The sequence below is a fragment of the Nycticebus coucang genome, chromosome 22 (genome assembly GCF_027406575.1).
Source record: "Nycticebus coucang isolate mNycCou1 chromosome 22, mNycCou1.pri, whole genome shotgun sequence".
Taxonomy (NCBI): Eukaryota; Metazoa; Chordata; class Mammalia; order Primates; family Lorisidae; genus Nycticebus; species Nycticebus coucang.
Window position 1 is genome coordinate 17,726,294 of NC_069801.1, and position 20,589 is coordinate 17,746,882.

General features: G+C 48.4%; 1 protein-coding gene across 1 annotated transcript in view; it reads right to left on the reverse strand.

Annotated features, from left to right (window-relative positions):
- Positions 1–20,589, reverse strand: part of ASAP3 (ArfGAP with SH3 domain, ankyrin repeat and PH domain 3) — a 50,027-nt gene that overhangs the window by 11,026 nt on the left and 18,412 nt on the right. Inside the window, exons 2-10 of the mRNA XM_053576353.1 lie at positions 11,819–11,891; positions 11,580–11,725; positions 9,313–9,387; positions 8,232–8,281; positions 1,409–1,520; positions 1,090–1,175; positions 622–697; positions 368–454; positions 81–190 (exon numbers count right to left, since the gene is read on the reverse strand). Coding sequence (XP_053432328.1) covers positions 81–190; positions 368–454; positions 622–697; positions 1,090–1,175; positions 1,409–1,520; positions 8,232–8,281; positions 9,313–9,387; positions 11,580–11,725; positions 11,819–11,891 — 815 coding nt within the window. The remainder of the gene's footprint in view (positions 1–80; positions 191–367; positions 455–621; positions 698–1,089; positions 1,176–1,408; positions 1,521–8,231; positions 8,282–9,312; positions 9,388–11,579; positions 11,726–11,818; positions 11,892–20,589) is intronic.

Here is a 20,589-nt window from a genome sequence, read left to right on the forward strand (position 1 = left end):
CCTTGGGCAGCTTCCCCAACCCTGGCATTTATTAGCCAAAGGACTTTGGGCAAGTTACTTAAGCTCTCTGAAGCACTTACCCATCACTCTTCTTGTACAGAAAGCCCACCTTCTCCGTCCCAAATTGCTTGTTGCCTTGGTGCTGGTGGATGCTGTAGCCACCTCCTGAGTTCTTCCGGCTCAGGTGCTCCTGTCCCTCAGACATGCAAAGGAGACCTCAGGGCATCTTGGTAGGAAAAGCCCCATTCTGTCGGGGCTCTTCACTCAGGGAGATTTCTCAAGGGGACCCTGTGGGTTCTACCCTCCTTCCCTCCCTCCATGGTGCCTTGGAGGGGGGCACTCCTTTTGGGATAGTTCAGGAGCTGACCTCTCTACCCTCAAGCTGCAGTGTCCCTCGGAGAGAGTCCCGGAGTTGAGTCAGTTTTTGTAGCTCTTCCTCCTGGGCTTGACGCAGCTATAGAACAGGGGACAAGACCCCATCATCCTAGGTGCAGAGCCCAGACCCAGAGTCCCAGGGCAGTAGCCTCACTCTGTGGGCAGGAGCCAGCTCTTCCACATCCACAGATTTCCATGGAAGGACAGGGGGCTTGACCACATGCGCAAGGGTAAGGCCCAACTTACTGCGTGTACTGAGGCCGCTAGCTTCTCGATGAAGGGGGATAGGCTCTGAGCAGCCTTCCAGCCATCTTGGAAAAAACTGAAAGGTGTCAAAGTCAAACGAGGTCCAGAGAGAGATGAAAATGAGAGATGAAGCTAGAAATGTGGGAGAAATCTCGAGACAGTATAGACTGACAGTCAAGAACAGACACTATCCCACTTACTAGCTGTGTGATCTTAATAAATGAGCCTCAGTTTTCTCATCTGTAAAATGGAGATCATAATAGTACCTGCTCCCAGAGCTGCTGGGGGAGGGTCACATGAGATGTTTTAAAAGTACTTAGTGCCAGGCACATGGCGAGTACTCCATAAAAAGCAGCTATGAAGGCACTGCCAGCTAGTACAGACCTCATAGATCTGCCAGGCCCCGGAGAGGGGCCTTGTTCTATGATACCTGGAGGGTTAAGGGTGGGAACACGAGGAGATACCTACTTGTGCTGGGCGTGGAAGAACTTGATGAGGCTCTGGAGGAAGTCAGGCCCTTGCTTCATCTGGCTCTCCCCAGCTTTGAGCAGATACTAGGGAGGGAGATGGGGCAAGATCCGTGATGTGAACCCAAGTGGACTCCTGGGGACAACTGGCTGCAATCCCCAGCCCAGGCTCATCCTCTTGGCCCTAAATGAGTCTTGGTGACATCCCACAGGGCTCTCTGGCCAGGACCTGGGCTAAGCTTGTGACTGGTCCCCAGGGGGTTCAGAAGTGGACAGGATGGTATATCCTATTCCCACCATCACCCCAGAATACCCCTTACCTCACACATGTGCAGCTGGAAGACGCGCCGCTCTCTTTGTGTGTCCTGAGCCATCTCTCCAGGGCTTCCTCCTGTTACCCTGGCCCGATCCCGCTCCTTCTCCAGCCTGGCCCTAGACCCCAAGGAAAGAAAGGCCTAAACAACTCTTGCCAGGCCCTCGTCCTCCTCTCTGCTGGGGATACAGAAGCGAAGAGGCTATTCTCGTGTGTGAGGCCCTCCTGTTTCCAGGTGTGTGGTGGGGCTGGATACGAGAAGAAACGAGGAAGATTCGGGGAATCCACAGAGTGGTGGGGGAGAAAGACATGAATCAAACCACAGCTACACAGAAAGCTGTGGGAGAGAAAATGGGGATCCCATCTCATCGGAGCGGCCTGAGAAGTTAACTTGGAAGAAGCTAAGGCTGGGCAGGACCGGACCCTGTGACGCTCCAAGCAGGAAGGCTCAGGGACTTCTGCAGAGATGAAGTAGGTGGTAGCAGCTGAGGTGGAGAGGGGCCATGCCCTGCAGTCTAATGCAGACCATGTGAAGGTTCTTAGTCTTGACCCCAAGAGCAATGGGAAGGATCTGAAGGTTGTTTTTGTTTTTTGTTTTGTTTTGTTTTTTTTTTTTTTTTGAGACAGAGTCTTTCTTATGTCGCCCTGAGTAGAGTGCCATGGCATCACAGCTCACAGCAACCTCTAACTCTTGGGCTTAAGTGATTCTCTTGCCTCAGCCTCCCAAGTAGCTGGGACTGCAGGCGCCTGCCACAATGCCCGGTTATTTTTTTGTTGCAGTTGTTGTTTTAGCAGGCCTGGGGCTGGGTTTGAACCCGCCTACCTCGGTGTATGTGACTGGCGCCCTTACCCACTGAGTTACCGGTGCCGCCAGGATCTGAAGGTTTTTAGGCAGAAAAGTGATGGGTTCAGATAAGGGCCAGGAAGAATTTGGGGTTAAATGGTTCTGATTTGCCTGTAAGTGATTTAGGATCTTGTGGATTAGAAGACTACAAAGTGCCTTCATTTTTCTGAGTACATAGAGTTTCCCATTTAGTTTAGAAAACCTTTGTTCTCTTCTTTTTAAGTGAACACAGAAAGCTTTCTATCCCTGTAGCTATGAATAACCTAGGGCAGGAGTGTTCAATCTGCGCCCTCTCCTCCTCTGCCAGCCAGGATACACGCTGATTTTGTGAGAACTTTTTTTGCTTATCTGCGGTGTTAGATATCCTGAAAAGTATACATAGACCTTCTTTTTGCTCATCAGCTTTTGTTAGTGTTTGTGTATTTAATGTGTGGCCCAAGACAACTCTTCTTCCAATGTGGGGCAGAGAAATAAAGTTTGGACACCCCTGACCTAGACCTTCCCCCTCAGAGGTTGGCTGTTTTCCCTCTTTGGGAAATGAGTGGATCTGTGGGTGAGGAGTTTGCTGGAAATCCAGTGCCCATCAGACTTCCCACTCACAGCGTGGAGAGGATTTCCACATCTCAGGCTGGGCGCATGTGACCATGAATCCCAAGTAAAGGAGATGTCTTGCTTAACAGTTTTGTTCCCAAGCAGAGATGACGGAGTGGGATTAATCCGGGTTCTGCCCTTACAAGCTGCATTACTTCCCCTCCCTTCACTTGTTTGAGGCTCAATTTCATCTGGAAAATGGGGATCCTTATCTGTCCCCAGAAAAGACACAGCATGCGAAGGATTTAACTACCACAAGACATGGCAGTTATTATTATAGGCCCTTCATGGCCTCAGTTTTCCCGTCTGTAAACTGAGGAAGCAATGGCTTGCTATGGATTCTCAGGCCCCTTCTGGCTCTATAGTTCTGGGCCTTACTGAGAGGTAAGACCTCTGGAATAGTGTCTAGCTGCAGAATCTGTCCCTGGAGACCTAGAGCAGTTTCTTGACCTTGGAACTATGGATGTTTCTGTTTGTATGTTTAGCGGCATCCCTGACTTCTACCCCCTAGATGCCAGCAGCATCTCCCAGCTGTGACAACCACAGATGTCTCCAGATACCACTCCAGAGCAGGCTCTGAAGGCTTTTATTTTTTTAAGAAGGGATTATTTTTTATTTCCCTAAAGTCTTCTGCTACCCCAAGCAGGAGTCTATGGAAGGGTGGTAGAGTCAGGGTGATGACTGACCCTGTGAACCAGGGCTGGGGTCCAGACAGATGCTTTTTTTGTGAATGTGAAGATAAGCAGCAGAGATGGGAGGCAATGGCAGGGCCTGCAGCACATCAGCAGCCGCGCCTGGCAGCTTGCTCGGGAGGGTGGGAGACTGAGTGACAGCAGCTGGGTTGGGACAAGGGGATCTGGTATATGCCATTACCACATCTTTCAATAGTGAAAAATAAAGAATAACCTAAATGGCTGATGATTCTGTCACCTCTGTGCTGATGCTATGGTTATGGCACTATCACTGTATTTTAATTATTCATTCAGCCCCCCTCTATTCTTGCCTTACATACTCGGGGGAGTTCCACTAAATGATGGTTTTCTCCTTTCTACTTACCTAGAATAATAGCAACTTTTCCTGCCAGAGACACTAAATGTGATGACAGGTGTAAAGTGTTTATCCCAGTACCTGGCACAAACAAAGCACTTAATAAGTATTAGCTGCTGTTATTACAAAAAAAAATTTTTTTGAGACAGAGTCTCAATCGGTTGCCTTGGGTAAAGTGCCATGGTGTCAGCATAGCTCACAAAAACCTTAAACTCTTGTGCTCAAGTGATCCTCTTGCCTCAGCCTCCCGAGTAGCTGGGACTCAGCCTGCCACAACGCCTACCTAGTTTTCTTTACTATTTTTAGTAAAGACAGAGTTTTGCTCTTGTTCAGGCTGGTACCAATTATTTTTAAGCACTAATTTTGTGCCAGGGGCTCTGCTAGGCCCTTCATACATAAAATTAAAATGATTACCCCATTTTACAGACCAGGAACCTGAGGCTGAGAAGACAAGTCACTTGTCCAAGTCACACAGCTGTTAAGTGGAAGAGCCAGGATTGGAACCCAGGTCTGTCTGATGCTAGCACCCCAGGGGCAGCTCTGGTGACCAACACTGTGGCTCAGATTCCTTCCATCCCTGCTTCCCTGCCTCATTCCTGCCAGCTAATGACAGTCATGCTATTTTCATTTCTGAGAAATTACAGTCTTAGAGCAAGAACTACTTTATAGATGATGAAGCTGAGACAGAGAGAAGGAAAACAACTTGCTCAAGATTGAAAGCTGGTCAGGGTAATGCTAGAAGCAGATGTCTGGGCTTCTGCCTCTCCGTCTCTGCCTGTGTTCCTCTGGTCCCGGTTCTGGCTCAGAGAGAGTTGATAAATGGCTGTTGAAGTTGAGCGCTGGGTGCTTCTTTCTTTATATGCACTGTCCTTCTTTCATCCCCACATTGACCCTGCAAGGTATCACTGGCTCTGTTTTTACAGATGAGACCTGCACATGGAACAGCCTACATAAACTTGGCTCTTGCACATGGCCTGGAATGCCTTTCTCAACAGCCCCATGTGGAGAGGGAACCTTCTTCCTATATGGACAGACAGGAGGTGAGTGGTATTCAACAGATGCTATCAGTGTCTTGGCCCTTCCAGCTGCTGCTCAGACCGGTTTGGTAAGAAGAATGAGGTGGAATTACAGAGCAACCATGGGTCATTGATATCTGGCTGTACCTGGAACCCATACGAAAAGAAATGTACAGAGTCACCTGTGCTAGGACACATAGCTCAAACTGTGTAGCTCCACGGTAGGAGCCAGGAGACTACCTGGAGAAAGAGCACTGAACTCAGAAGCCCTGGGTTCTAGTTCAGGGCCCGTCAATAATTCACTGGATAACCTTTCCTATCTCAATGGAATCTTGTCTACAAATGAAATCTTACAGAAATCCTTAATATAGAAACCTAGCAAAAGCATACCTGCTTTGGGAAAGGTCAGCAGAGTAGGGCTGATTCTTTCCATTGGGTAAACAATACCCTGAAAGGCTAGGGGCTCAGTCAAGATAACTCAGAAAGAAAAGGGCCATGTGGCCCCAAGCAAATCATAAAGACAAGGATAGCCTGTATATCCACCATCCCTGGGCCTCTAGAGCAGATGGCCATGCCTATCACAGGCAGGGATAACTCACACCCTTCATCACAGGCTCCACCCCCACAGCTGGGGTTGGAGATGCTCCTGCAGGGTGGGAATGCAGGGGTGGGGAACGGCGGGGGGAGGGGAAGAAGGCGTGGCTTCCTTCAGACCTGGGGAGGTGCAATAGATCTGAGAGCTGGAAAAACAATGAAAGCTCCAGGATCTAGGCTTAGCACCTGTTGCTCAGTAAGTAAGACAATGGCGGGTTGGAGCCCGTCCAGGGCCTGCTAAACAATGACAATTTCAACCAAAAGAAACAAAAAAAAATAGCCGGGCATTGTGGTACGCACCTGTAGCCCCAGCTACTCAGAAGGCTGAGGCAAAAGAATTGCTTAAGCCCAAGAGTTTGAGGTTGCTGTGAGCTGTGACGCCATAGCACTCTATCAAGGCTCAACATAGTGAGACTGTCTCAAAAAAAAAAAAAGAAAAGAAAAAGCTCCAAGATCTACTTAGAATTGATCTTCCAGAAATAATTATAGGTGGGAACAAATACTTAGTTCCAAGGATGCTTTACCCAATAATGGGAGGAATTAAATACATCACATCATAGATTATGCATATGTTGGCACACTGTGTGCCCGCTTATGTTTTATAAGAATGTAGTATAAGTGTGTGATAGGCCAGGCGCAGTGGCTCATGCCTATAATCCTATCATTTAGGGAGGCTGAGGCGAGTGGGGGGGATTGCTTGAGCTCATGGGTTCAAGACCAGCCTGAGCAAGAGCAAGACCCCATCTCTAAAAATAGCCAGGCATCGTGGCGGGCACGTATAGTCCCAGCTACTTGGGAGGCTGAGGCAAAAGTTGAGTTTGAGGTTGCTATGAGCTATGGCATCAAACTACCAAGGGCAACAAAGTGAGACTCTGTCTCAAAAAAATAAATAAATAAAAAAGAGTGTGTGATGGCCAGGTGCAGGGGCTCATGCCTGTAATCCTAGCACTCTGGGAGACCAAGGTGAGCAGATTGCTTAAGCTCAGGAGTTCAAGCCCAGCCTGAGCAAGAGCGAGACCCATCTCTACTAAAAATAGAAAAATTAGCTAGGCATTGTGGCAGGCACCAGTAGTCCCAGCTACTTGGGAGGCTGAGGCAAGAGGATCACTTGAACCCAGGAGTTTTTTTTTTCGAGACGGAGCCTCACTATGTCACCCTTGGTAGAGTGCCATAGCATCACAGCTCACAGCAATTTCAAACTCTTGGGCTTAAGCAATTCTCTCATCTCGGCCTCCCAAGTACCTGGGACTACAGGCACTCGTCACAATGCCTAGCTATTTTTTGTTGCAGTTATCATTGTTGTTTAGCTGGCCTGGACCGGTTTTGAACCTGCCAGCCTTGGTGTATGTGGCTGGTGCCGTAACCACTGTGCTATGGGCGCCAAGTCGAACCCAGGAATTTGAGGCTGCTATGAGCTATGACACCACGGCACTCTAGCCTGAGCAACAACAACAACAAAATATGTAATGATGTACAAAGATAGTCACGGTGTATTTTTTTTTTTAAGAGACAGAGTCTCACTTTGTCTCCTCAGTAGAGTGCCACAGCATCACAACTCACAGCAACCTCCAGCTCTTGGACTTAGGCGATTCTCTTACCTCAGCCTCCTGAATAGCCGAGACTACAGGTGCCCGCCACAATGCCCGGCTATTTTTTTGTTGCAGTTTGGCTGGGGCCAGACTCGAACCCGCCACCCTCAGTATATGGGGCTGGCACCCTATCGACTAAGCCACAGGTTGCCACCTACACAATGTATTTTTGAATGAAAAATAGTAGATTGTAAAACATTATGATTATTATCTCAGTTTTGTAAAAATTGGCATATAGAGAAACAAATGGAAAAATGTTAATACTTTATGCTTAGAAAAATTTTTTAAGGATTTTTTTTCTCCCACTTTTTGGTAGTTTCTCCCCACACTACCTTTTTCAGATGGTAAAATTAGAGTGCTACCCATATCTCGTAAAAAACAAATTCAAACAACAGAAAATACTCTTCCCACATGACCCTAATCCTCTTCTAAAACTTTTTCTTCTTTTGCTTCTCCATGTTTTCTAAGTTATTCACAATACACATGACCGGGTTAGCAAAATACAAGAGAAAACAACATTTTACAAAGAAGAGCAAACAGTGGTCTGAGGTGTGGGCCTGGCTGGGACGTGTATAGAGTGATAAGAAGACAGAGCTGGAGGAGTCTCTGCTCAGGGAGAGTTGGTTACGTCCTGAGGCACCTTCTGTCCCCACGATGTCTCTGTAGCTGGTGAGCGTTCTAGAGTATGGTGTGGCACACATGGGAAGCCAGGTGTGACATCAACTCCATTTCCTCCTCTACAGATCCCTCCAGGCATTGAGGAGCAAGGAGTGTGAAGCCCTGTCTCGTCTCTGCCTAGCTGTGTGGTCTTGGGTAAGTGACTTCACTCTTTGAGCCTCTAACCCTCCTCTGGTAATTCTGGTACCAGTGCCAGGTACACCCAGCCCTGTGAGGACTAAATGCCTCACACATGGGGGTGGGTCAGTAAATGGGGGGCTAGGTCCCTTCACGATAGCTCCCCTTTGTTAGTCTCTAGGCCCAGCACCTGGAATCTGGGCAGGCCTCGGTATAAACCAGCCCCCGACTGCAGAACGAGAAGCCGCCCACTTCTGGGTGATACAACTCGGTTCTTCCCGGTAGTAAGCCTCCTGCTGTGGTGCAGCTGGTGAACCCCTGGACAAACACCCTGGACGAGGTGAGGCCACTTACACTTTGGCTTCGTAGTCCTTCCAAGCCTTGTCCAGCTGCTTTTTGGAATCCTGTGGTTTAAAAAAAAAAAAAAAAAAATTTGCCCAAAGGGAAGTTTGAACACAGGAATCAGTAGTACACTTTGCTGCCTGTAGGGGGCGCTGTCACATGCTCCCCTGTGCTGCTCAGAGCCATTCTCCAGCCAGACCCTGTCCCACAGCCCTGACTGCAAACCTGTCCCCTCCAAAAGACCCAACTAACTCCATTTTTCAGAGCTGAGGTCCTCCTCCCAACTGATTTTATCCTCCCCAGAGTTTCCAAGAATCACTTTGGTTGGGTGGGCCTTGGCCTGGGTTGAGGGTAGATCTTTGGGCTTTGCTCAGAAGACAGAGATCAGCCATAAAGGTGAGTATGGGACATGAAGGTCAACTCCTCCCCTCACCACTTCTTCCTGCATGCACTTGTACTAGATCTTCCTCTTGTCAGGAAGGGTATAGGTCAAGAAACATGTGCGGAAAGGTAGACAAGTCTACCCAAGGTCACAAAGCAAGCCAGGGGGGCCTGGCTGACCCCTGGCCTAGCATGCTGGAGCCTCATTCAGTTGGGCTGTTCAAGCCCTTCTCAATAATCTAGACTTCCAAGGTGAAAAAGCTGCCTGTCTGGTTTGGGTGGTTCCCAGGCTGGCAGCCTAGGGCAGGGAGGGAACTCTCTAATTCTGTGGGGAGGACAGCTCCTCCCCTGGGTTGTCTGGGGCAGACTGCCTAGGGAGATTATCCTCTCACCTTATTTGAGCTCCAGCCAAGGCTCAAAGAGAACAGCTCCCCCAACAATAAAAAAAATAAAAAAGAGAACAGCTCAAGCATGGGGCTCAGGTCGCCTGTATCCCATACTGGCTCTTTGCTTCCCAGCTATGTAAATCACAGCAGCTGCCTAACTCCCTGGGCCATCCCAGGCTGACTGACCCCCTTGCCAGGCCTTCCAGTCCTCCCCAGGGTCAGCACTTCTGCTCTGACAGCCCCCTCACTTGTCCTCCACCCACAGCCAGTGCCACTGCCCCCCACGGTTTTGCTCTGCCCCACCACTGCTTCCCGCAGAGACGCACCTGTCGCCCGTCCCTCAGCTGCCCCTTCATCAGACTGTCCAGGGGGAAAGAGACAATGTTGTTCAGGTTCTGAACCTGGAAAAAGCAAAGAGCCCCCCATTCCCCACCTTGGGTGACCACCTGTCCAGCCCCAAGGGGCACAGGGTGTGGTAAAGCATCACAAGGCAAAAGAGAGGACCTGGGGACAGGAGGCAGGGGTGATGGAAGGGCAGGAGGGGCCTGCAGGGTGTCAGAGTCAGCCCCTCCTCTGACGACTCAAGCCTCACCACCACGCTGCTCCAGGGGTCCCCACAGTAGCTTCCCTCTGTGTCTGCCAGGGGCGCCCTCGCTCCCCTCTGCCTGCCTCATCTCCCCCTTTCCTGCAGGAACCCTTCTGGGTGTCAGATGGTAAACACAGGAGTCAGATGTGACTGGAGCACCCCATCCCCAGAATAGAAGGGCTGGATCAGGTGACCTGGGCTAGCTGATTGGGATCCTCCCTGGGATTTTTCTGCCTACATCATGGGAGGAGGACTATGTCTTTCTTTCAGTAAGATGTGCATCTGGGCCTGCTGGGGTACCTTGCCCACTAAGCAGAGACAAACTAAGAGAAAAGGAAGGAGCCAAAAGCCAGCTGCACCCCTCGACTTCCCATTATAGGGGCCAATGAGTTGTCTTTGAAAAAAGTCAACCTAATTTGAGTTGGGTGTTTGTCATTTGGGAACCCAAAGAGGCCTATGTACTATTTCAATCTACCTTCCAAGGTACAGCTCGGGTCTTCCTTCCTCCAGGAAGCCTGCCTGGACAACTCCTATCCCCTGGCCTATACTGAGCTCCCCTTTTCTGAACCAGGGCAGCACCAGGCACCTGACCTTACCCGCAGGTGGGTTTGTGCCAGGTTGCTGGCATTGCTTGATGTCCTTCCACACCCCAGTTCTTGTCTCTCCACCTAGACTGTGGCTCTCTTAGGGACAGTCTGACTCTTTCCTCTGTCACCAAGCCCCTGGTTTAATGCCCCCTGGACAGCAGGCCCTCAGGAAACACTAGTTTGACTGAAAAAGGGAGAGGCGAGGTGAAGACAAAGGACACCGATTCAGCTACAGTCAAACACTGTTAAAGAGGCCTTTACACGCAGGGTCTAAGGCCCTGCTATGCCAGGAGATACAATAATGACAGATGGCAACGTCAGCCGACATTTACTGAGAGCTGACTACAGACAGGGCACTTTTAACTTGTCTGATGCTCATTACCGCTCTGTGTGGTGGGGACCATTAGTATCCTGAGACCTGGGCTCAGGCAGACTGAATGACTTGACCCAGTGAGCAGCGGAGCAGAGGTCCCATGCCACAGTCTAAGTCTGAGCAGGTGTCAGCCACTGAGCACACTGCTGCTCAGAGCTGATGCAGTCCCTGGCAGGCAGGGAGGACAGTAGGGAAGACTGGAGGCATGAGAGCCAGTTCAGTGCTGCAGAGCCTGCAGGTAGAGGAGAGGCTTTCCCAAGAGGTGGCGCAGCCAGGCTCTGCTCAGAGTCTGGAAGCCAAACAACCTTCCAGCGTGAGCATCCCAGGACACTAACTAGTGTGTCAACTAGACCAATCTGTTAACTTCAAACCCACCATATGATCTCAGGCAAGTGGCTTACCCTCTGCATCCTAGTTTCCTAGCCTGCAAAGTAGAGATAAGAGGAATACCAGCCCCACAGAGCTGTGTGCCAGGATTAAATAAGTTTACATGTGTTAAGTGCTGAGAACTCTGCCTGCACATGGAATCACGAGGTGGCCTCAAGGCAGGGACCCGAAGGACCAGAGGAGAGGCAATCACGGAGGAGGCCATCAGAAAGCAACCTGAGGCCACAGGGCCTCAGGCAGAGGCGGAAAGGCCTGTGGAGGCGAGAGTAGGTCTATATGTGAAGATGAAGCAGAAGCAACTGGGAAAGCTGAGGACAAAGAGGGTGTGAAGAGAGTGGTAGGGGTATGAAGGCAGGAACCCCGGAGTCTGTCCTACCGGTATCTCAAAGTTTGTCTCAGGGCCCCTCTCTCACACGGGGTTCTTCCCTGCTGTAAGACCCCCTCTGCTCCTGGGCGGAGAGAGGAGAACAGGGAAGAGTTGGTCAAGAAATCAGAGGAGAATGGTCAGGGCTGGAAAGGGACCTCATGTCGTGAGTTGGAGGTCAAGGGCAAACTGGGAAAAGGAAGGAAGCAGCTTTTTCCCAGTTAGGTATCACAAGACCACTAGATTTACCCTGAGCCTGGGCAGAGGGCTGGACAAGGAAGGAACAGGGGCCTCACCAGATTCTTGAAAAGTGCGGCCACCTCGCGGGTAAACACGGCCAAGTTCAGGAAGCCTGTGGACAGCTCATGGCTGTTCTGGGACAGGTGACTGTTGCCTAAGGACTCCACGGCCTCTCGGTACTGCTCTTCATTCTCCACGTGGCCTGTGGAGGGAGGGGAGCGGAGCTGAGTTAGCTCCAGGCTGGGGCTGGGGAAGCAGTGGCCTGGCCAGGCGCAGCACCCCGAGGCTCACTCACCGAGGCCAGAGCTGTGAATCGCCCGCACAGCCTTCTTTATTCTCTGCAGGATGGCTTGGTCTCCTTCCAGGATCTGGAAGCAAACACAGACAGAGGTTCAGGGATGCTGAGCAGGGAGAGCGTACTTGCTTCAGGAACCCCGACTCTACGATCCCACCCTCCAGACACATACACACAGATTTGCTGTCCTCTGGAACTCCTCCCTGTACCCCCCACCAAATACAGACCACCCTCTTCCACCCAGACCACACAGGAACTATAGACTAGTCACGCCACTCGAGGAAAACTATAGACTCTTCTCCCAGCTCCAATGCAGGCCAAGTAACTGTAGCAATTCAAAGGCATGTGGCAGCATGAGTGTGTCAGACCTGGAACGCTAACTAGTGTGTCAGCTAGACAAATCTGTTAACTTCCCTGAGCCTTGAGTACCTTGTTCACAAAATGAGGATTATAGTAAGGACTCATGGAGTTACTGAATTAATGATTTGATGAATATGTACAAAGTGCTTAGCAGAAAACCGGAGGTAGAACACAGACATCTCTATGTTCCCCTAAAACAGACAGGACACTTGTTCACCAAGACCCAGGCTCAATAAACAGTCGTGTGGGGACAAGGAGGGAGAGTACAGGATGCCATGGCTGGGCAGCGAGGGGTGGAGCCATTCAAATACCTAGGTCTGGGGAGATGAGAGAGGGTCGAGGGAGCACACTCTGCCCCCACTGGGGAGAACTGGTGGGATAACATCAGGTAACCCCAGAGCCCCAGGACTGCAGAATGAATATCTGACTGTGGAAAAGGTCAGAGATGTCATGGTGAGAAGCAGGACTCATGTGCCCCAGGTGGGCTCAGCCCGGATGAGAAATTTCCTAGATACATGTCCTCCTTCAGTGGGGCATGGAGGCTGACAATCTCCTGAAACCCTGTGCAAAGCAGTTAACTTGGGAAGTACCGACCATCGGAGCTGGAAGAGGCCCACAGAGCCACAGACGAGAAAACTGAAACCAAGAGAGGGAGGGCCTTGCCCAGGGTCACAGGGTGGGGCAGCAGCAGAGCTGAGCTCCCAGGGGTGCCCCACCCTGACTCCAGCCCTAACTGTTCTGACCAGTGACTAGAGTGGGATCAGAGTCTGATTTCCAAAGAGCACTTCGGGCAAGAGTTGACAAACACATTCAGAACAGTATCTCCAAAGACAATGATACTCACAGGAGAACATGCTTGGGGCAAACCTCAAAGGCAACATGGAGTGTTCTCAGAGGCCTTTGGCATGTGGGAAACCTCAGTGGGAGGGGGATTTTGAAGCTGGTTTTGAAGCTCAGCTCTACAACTCAGCTGCTATGTGACCTTGAGCAAGTTGCCTGTTCTCTCTGAGCTTCCTGATTAGCCATCTGTAAAATGGGGGGCATAATGCCTACCTCTCAAGGTTGTCACAGGAAGGATTTAGCTTGGTGCTGGGCACAGTGTCTGTCCTCGATGAACAGTACCTAGGGTCATTATCACCAGTTCCTGCCACTGCCAGAAAGCGCTGTCAAATACTGGCTACTTTTCCTATGGAGATAAGCAACCTAATGTTCTCTTTCTTGGGTATGAACTCAAGATATGTTCATATTTGGGACCAGTGGAGGCCTATCTCAGAGCTGAAGAAAGACAAGCAATCAGGAAGACTGAGGAGAGGGCATCCTATGTGGGTGGGCTAAAGAACTAAGATACTTCTTACTGGAGACATAGACAAGAGGGGAGAACATGACCATCTCTATAGTTCCCAAAGACCCAGATAGGTAAACGGAAGCATGAGTTCACCAAATCCCTTGATCCTCATCTTGAAACTTGGGAAAGCTTAAAGATGATTCATCTAGGAGTAATGACTTCACTCCAAAAGACAATGCAGATTAGCAATATGAACAATCTCCAAAGAGATTTCCAAAATCCCTAGAGGGTAGATCCATGTGCCTAGCATACAAAAGGTGCTCAATAAATGTTTACCTCAATGAATGATGGATAGCAAAGTCCTGGGACACAGATTGGAGTATGTCCATGCTCTAGATGAAGAGTCTTCCCATCCCATGACAACCCTTCTCTGAAAACTGCCCTCCTCCCTCTGGTGGGCTCCTGCTGCCTTTCTTGTTCTAGTCAGAATTGACCAACCGAGGCCGGACACCTGACCCAAGCTGGGCTAATCAGATTCTCTCTCCAGGGAACTTGGAATTGGGCCCTGGGAAACTTTTTAATCGACTGAAAATATGAAAGCTGGGACATCATTTAAGGATTTCTGCTCCCTGCAGTATGGCTTCCAATGTCCATTCTCTCTTCTTAAATAAGAGCACTGACTTTCCAGATTGCCAGTTTGGCCACTAGGAATTAAAAAAACCATATTTCCCAGCCTACCCTGCAGCTAATTATGGTCATGTGGCTTAGTTCTGACCCATGGAATATAATGGCTATTTCATTTATTAATTTTCAAACAGTATCTTATGAGGAAGGGAGACATCCCCAAACTCATCAAGTTGTATCCATTAAATATGTATATCTTTTTACATGTCAATCATACCTCAATAAAGTGGTTTGAAAAGAAAAAGGAAGGGAAGAACTACACACCTACTAGAATGGCCAAAATCCAAAACTAACTCCACCAAATACTGGCAAGGATGTGGAACAACAGGAACTTTCTTTTAGGGAATGCAAAATGGTACAGCCACTTTGGGAGATAATTTGGCAGTTTCTTATAAAACTAAACATACTAAAAAAAAAAAACTAAACATACTCTTACCATATGACCTGGCAATTATACTCCTTTGTATTTTCTCAAATGAGTTGAAAATTTATATGCACAGAAAGACCTGCAAACAGATACTTATAGCCACTTTATTCATAATTGCCAAAATTTGGAAGCTACCAAGATGTCCTTCAGTAAGTAGGTGAATGGATAAACTATGGTATGTTCAGAAAACGGAATATTATTTAGCACTGAAAAGAAATGAGCTATCAAACCACGAAAAGACATAGAGATAACTTTGATGCACATTATGAAGTGAAAGAAGCCTCTCTGAAAAGACTGACTATATGACTCCAACTATATGATATTCTAGAAAAGGCAGAACTATCGAGACAGTAAAAAGATTAGTGATTGCCAAGGGTTGGTGGGGAGGGGAGCATGAACAGGTGAAGCACAGAGGATTTTTAGGCAGTGAAATATTTCTGTATGGTACTATCACAGTAGACATATGGCATATGTTTGTCTAAGCCCACAGCATGTACAATACCAAGAGTGAACCCTTAGATGCACTCTGGACCTCGGGTGATAATGACATCTCAATGTATCTTCATCGATTCAATGAACAGTACCACTCTGGTGCAGAATGTTGATAATGGAGGAGGCTGTTTGTACGGTAGAACCTCCATAGTTGACCACCTCCCTACGTTGACCACCTCCTTAAGTTGACCTAATTTTCATAGACCAGACATGCACCACATTATGCATCAGTACAGTAGGCCTGGTTCTTTATGTTGACCACCTCTGTATGTTGACCACTTTGTTACAGTCCCTTGGGTGGTCAACTTACTGGGATTCTACTGTACATGGGAACTGCATATATTTTCTGCTTAATTTTGCTGTGAACCTAAAACTGCTCTAGGCTGGGCACAGTGGCTCACACCTGTAATCCTAGCACTCTGGGAGGCCGAGGCCAGTAGATTGCCTGAGCTCAAGAGTTTGAGACCAGCCTGAGCTAGAGCAAGACCCTGTCTCGAAAAATAGCTGAGGGGTGTGACGGGTGCCTGTAGTCCCAGCTACTCAGGAGGCTGAGGCAAAAGAATGGCTTAAGCCAAGAGTTTGAGATTGCTGTGAGCTATGATGCCACAGTACTCTACCAAAGGTGAAAAGTGAGACTCTGTTTCAAATAAATACATAAATAAAACTGCTCTAGAAAATAAAGTCTGCTTTTTAAAAATAAAGAAATAAAAATGAATGGGAGAGCACCATCTCTTACCCCTTTCTTCTGGCTGCAATGCTTTTGTTATGTCTAAAGCTCACACAAGCTGTCTTGGATCTTGAGGTGGAAGCCATTTGTTATGGATGGTGGAGGAACAAAATAGAAGCCTTGTCCTGGTGATCAGGGAGCCACCCTATCAGCCCCGGACTACTTCTCTGTGGATTTCTTTTATGTGAAAGAGAAACATCTTATTTGAGCCACTGTTACACTGGGTATTCTGTCCTTTGTGGCTGACCCTTGCTCTAACTGGTACAGGCAGGCAAGTCACCCTCATCACCCACCAACTGTTTGTGTCCTTGCTGTCCTTGTCAGACGTTTATCAGGACTGTCCCTACTGCTCTTAGCAACCAAGGTTCACACAGCTATTCATTCATTCACTGATTCATTCATTCAACTAGTTACTGAGTGCCTGCTATATGCTCACATCTGTGTAAAAAAGGCACAGTGTCAGCTCTCAGGACACTGTCATCTAAGGGAAGAAAGAGCCAAATTAGAATGCAATGTGATGAAGGCTATAATGGAAGTGTCCTGGGAGCCCAGGGAAAGCAGATCCCTGTCTGCTTGGGAGGAACGGAGGCTTCCCTTAAGCTGTGATGGTTGCCTCTGGCCCCTGGACAGGCACAAAAGAGACTAAGAGACTGCACTGTGAGGCAGAGTGAGGAGTGACTGGCACAAATGGCAAGATTGTCAGAGGAGAGAGCTTGCTTGCTCTGGGAAGAATAAGCAAGAAGAGGAACACAGTTCATTTGTCCATTCATTCATTCATTTCCATAAGCATTTCTTGGTGCTTATTTCAGCCAGGCATGGCGCCAGAAGTTAGGGACACCTAAGATACCGCCCTGTCCTTCAAGAGGCTCACAGACATATACACAAAGTGCCTAAAAGGAGCATGAAAAGGGGAGACTTCTGATTACCCTTTTCTCAAGAAAATACCCAACAATCATTCACACTGAGGTATAAATGGTAACACCTACTGTCCGGTAGAACAAGGCTCAAAGACTTAAGCTAAAGAATTAAAGTTTTAAGGAGGAATTTCTGACAGTCATCTTAGAAAAGAAAGGCACTTGGGGAAAGGCAGAGAGGTTTCCCAGAAATCTGTGGTTGAACAATCCCTCCAGGTGACTGAGGGTTAGGACAGTGACTCACTGTCCTAACCCTCACTGGTCTAATTCTACTAGGTCTAGGACCTAGGTCTAGGTAGAGTGCCATGGCATCACAGCTCAGGACCTAGGTCTAATTCTACTGGTCTAGGACTTACTGGTCTAATTCTACTCTTCTGAGATGCAGTACATCATCACTGCAAAAAGTATGGGGCTGCCCGAACCGCCTGGGTTTGAGTTCTAGCTCCCACGGTACTCACTCTCCTGACCTCTTTATAAATCAATTTCCCCTTTCATGAAATGAGGATGATACTTGTTCCTACCACAGCTCACACCTGTAATCCCAGCACTGTGGGAGGCTGAGGCAGGAGAATTGCTTCAGCTCAGGAGTTCGAGACTTGTCTGAGAGACAGTTAGACCTCCACTCATTAATCCCAGCAGCTTCCGGAGGCTGAGGCAGCAGGATGCCCACAGCCCGAGTCTGAGGTTGCAGTGAGCTATGATGCCATTGCACTCTGCTCAGAGAATAGAGTGGGACCCTGTCTCAACAACAACAACAACAAAAACTAGTTCCTACCACATAAGGTTATTGGGGGAGATTAAATGAATTCATACAGGTAAAGTGCTTAGAATATTGTCTATTGTTTGATAGCTAAGAATATCATGTATTTCAAAATTAAATTTAACTTAGGAATTCCTTAACTTTCCTTGAACTAATTAAACCTACTCCCCTCCCCTTAACTTCCTAATGATCCTCTTCAGCAAGATGTGGGAAACACAGGTGCAGAGGGACCACAGTGGAACCTCGGCCACTGGGCAGTTACAGAGTGCAAGCTGTGAACATGTCCCAAGCACCTGCTCTGTACCAGGCTAGTTACTTATCAATCCTCCAAGCCACTCTTTGAGGTCAGCATCACCACTCCATTTTAGAGCTGCCAGGGGAAGGGACATGTCTAGGTCACACAGTGATAAACAGTGGCAGAGTTGTAATTTAAACCCAGAACTGGCCAAATCCAGGGCCAATTTCTTTCTACATTACCAACCTGCCCCACAAAGGTTCTCAGATCCTGCCTCACCTGAATTTCCACTTGGCCACCTCTATCACATCCACTCACCATCCTCTCAAACTTAGGAGAGAGATCTGTCTAAAGAAAACAAGTAGTGGTGGGGGCCCCCACTACAAACACTCCAAAGGCTTTCCTACTGAAAAGAAAATAGGTGTGTTCAGGTTGGCCCTGGAAAGTATTCCCAGGACAGAGAGGTAGAAATTAGGGTGACAGAAACAGATTTCAGCTCAAACAGAGGATGTCTCAAAGGAGGAATAAACCACCCTTGGAGGGAGTGAGCTAGTTATCACTTTCCGTATTCAAAGATTTCAGGTGCTAGAGAACAATTCAGGCACTGGATTTTGGATTAGAATTGATGGCTATTTAGATTTCTTTCTGCCTTCCCTTCCTTCCTGCTCTCTTTCTATCTTTGTTTCTTTTGTAAAGACAGGGTCTTGCTCTGTCACACAGTACAGTGGCACAATCATAGCCCACTGTAACCTCCAACTCCAAGCTCAAGCAATCCTCCCACCTTAGCTTCCCAAGTAGCTAGGACTACAGGTGTGCGCCACCGCTCCTATATATAATTTTTTCCTATTTTTTGTAGAGATTGGATCTCACCCTGTTGCTTGGGTTGGTCTAAAACTCCTGGCTCCAAGTGATCCTCCCACCTTGGCCTCTCAAAGTGCTGGGATTATAGGAGTGAGCCACAGCACCTAGTCTAGATTCCTTCCAAAGCTAAGAGTCCATAGCTCCACACAAGAGCCTAGGCAGGCAACTCAGCACAGGTGGATGAAACAGAGCACAAGCGACATATCTAAACTTGGAAAGCCCACTGGAGTCCTTTCGGCAGCCCAGCATGTCTGGCCCTAGATGAAGCCTGAATTCCAGCTGCTGGCACTGCCCTTGTGCCTTCCACCCCAGCCCTCCCAGACACACACACACACACATACACCCGTGCTCTGGCTCTCTGATTTGTGTTCTCTGCAGGCAAAAGACCATAGATAGCAGCAGTAGGCCATGCCCAGCTGCCCTGCCTGGAAGGGCCTTCTGCATGCCGCCCTCTTGGATCAGGATTCATCAATAGGACCCATTCTTCATTCCTGTGGTTTCTCAGAGCCAGCTGTGGTCACTATGGCAACTCAGCCAAGAGGGCAGATCTGCTAGAGCTAAGGCCTTGAGATCTGAAGATTGAATTTCAGTAGAGCCGGTACAGTGTCTCATGCCTGTAATCCCAGCACTCTGGGAGGCCATATTGGGAGGATTGCTTGAGCTCAGCAGTTCAAGACCAGCCTGAGCAACAGCGAGACCCCATCTCTACTAAAAATAGAAAAATTAGCTGGGTATGGCAGTGCACGCCTGTAGTCCCAGCTACTCAGAGGCTGAGACAGGAAGATTGCTTGAACCCAGGAGTTTGAGGTTGCTGTGAGCTAGGCTGATGCCACAGCACTTTAGCCTGGGCAACAGAGTGATACTCTGTCTCAAAAAACACTTTTTTTTTGGCCAGTGAGGTGGCTTACCTTATGCCTGTAATACTAGCACTCTGGGAGGTCGAACCTGAAGGATTGCTTGAGCTCAGGAGTTTGAGACCAGCCTGTGCAAGAAAGAGCAAGACCCCCCACTTTACTAAAAATAAAAAAAAGTAGCTGGATGTGGTGGCAGGCACCTGTACTCCCAGCTACTTGGGAGGCTTAGGCAAAAGAATTATTTGTACCCAAGAGTTTGAGGTTGCTGTGAGTTATGATGCCACTGTACTCCAGCCTGGGCAACAGAGAGAAACTCTGTCTCAAAAAAAAAATGTTTTCATCATTAGACAATGAATGAATTTTCCATTCATTCCTTTGGACCATTATAATCTAGGGCATAAGCACCAATGTTGTGTCATCCCATGACCATTACAGCCATCATTAATCAATCTCAGTACTTTTCCCATCATCTATGGGTTTGGTTCATCATTCTGCTAAGACAGGTCTTCAGGTAGCTCCTACCAATTAAACTAGAGTCAGCACAGGAGATAAAAACCATTTTCTTTCTTTTTTTTTTTTTTGAGACAGAGCCTCAAGCTGTCGCCCTGGGTACAGTGCCGTGGCATCACAGCTCACAGCAATCTCTAACTCCTGGGCTCAAGTGATTCTCCTGCCTCAGCCTCCCAAGCAGCTGGGATTACAGGCATCTGCCACATGCCCGGCTATTTTTTGGTTGCAGCCAGTCATTGTTGTTTGGCAGCCTGGGTTGGATTCGAACCTGCCAGCTCAGGTGTATGTGGTTGGCACCTAAGCCACTTGAGCCACAGGCACTGAGCCGAAAACCATTTGCTATCTTTGCTTTGGACCATGATGTTCTCCCTTGAGAGACTAAATCCCAGAATACGAGAGATAATCCCATTATTACCTCCCCATTTATCAACTTTTACAGACTGTAAAACAAAGGCTCAGATGAGTTTTTTGCTCCAGGTCTCACTGGAAATGCAAACAAAAGAAAAGATACAAACGAAACTTGTACAGGGCTTTACAGTTTGTAAGGAACTTTGACATCCGCCATTTAAGACTCCCAGCATCCCAGTGAAGCAATCATCGTTTTTCTTTCCAGCTGGCTGATGATGAGTCAGTGAGGGTAAAGAAAGTTGCCTGAGTTTACA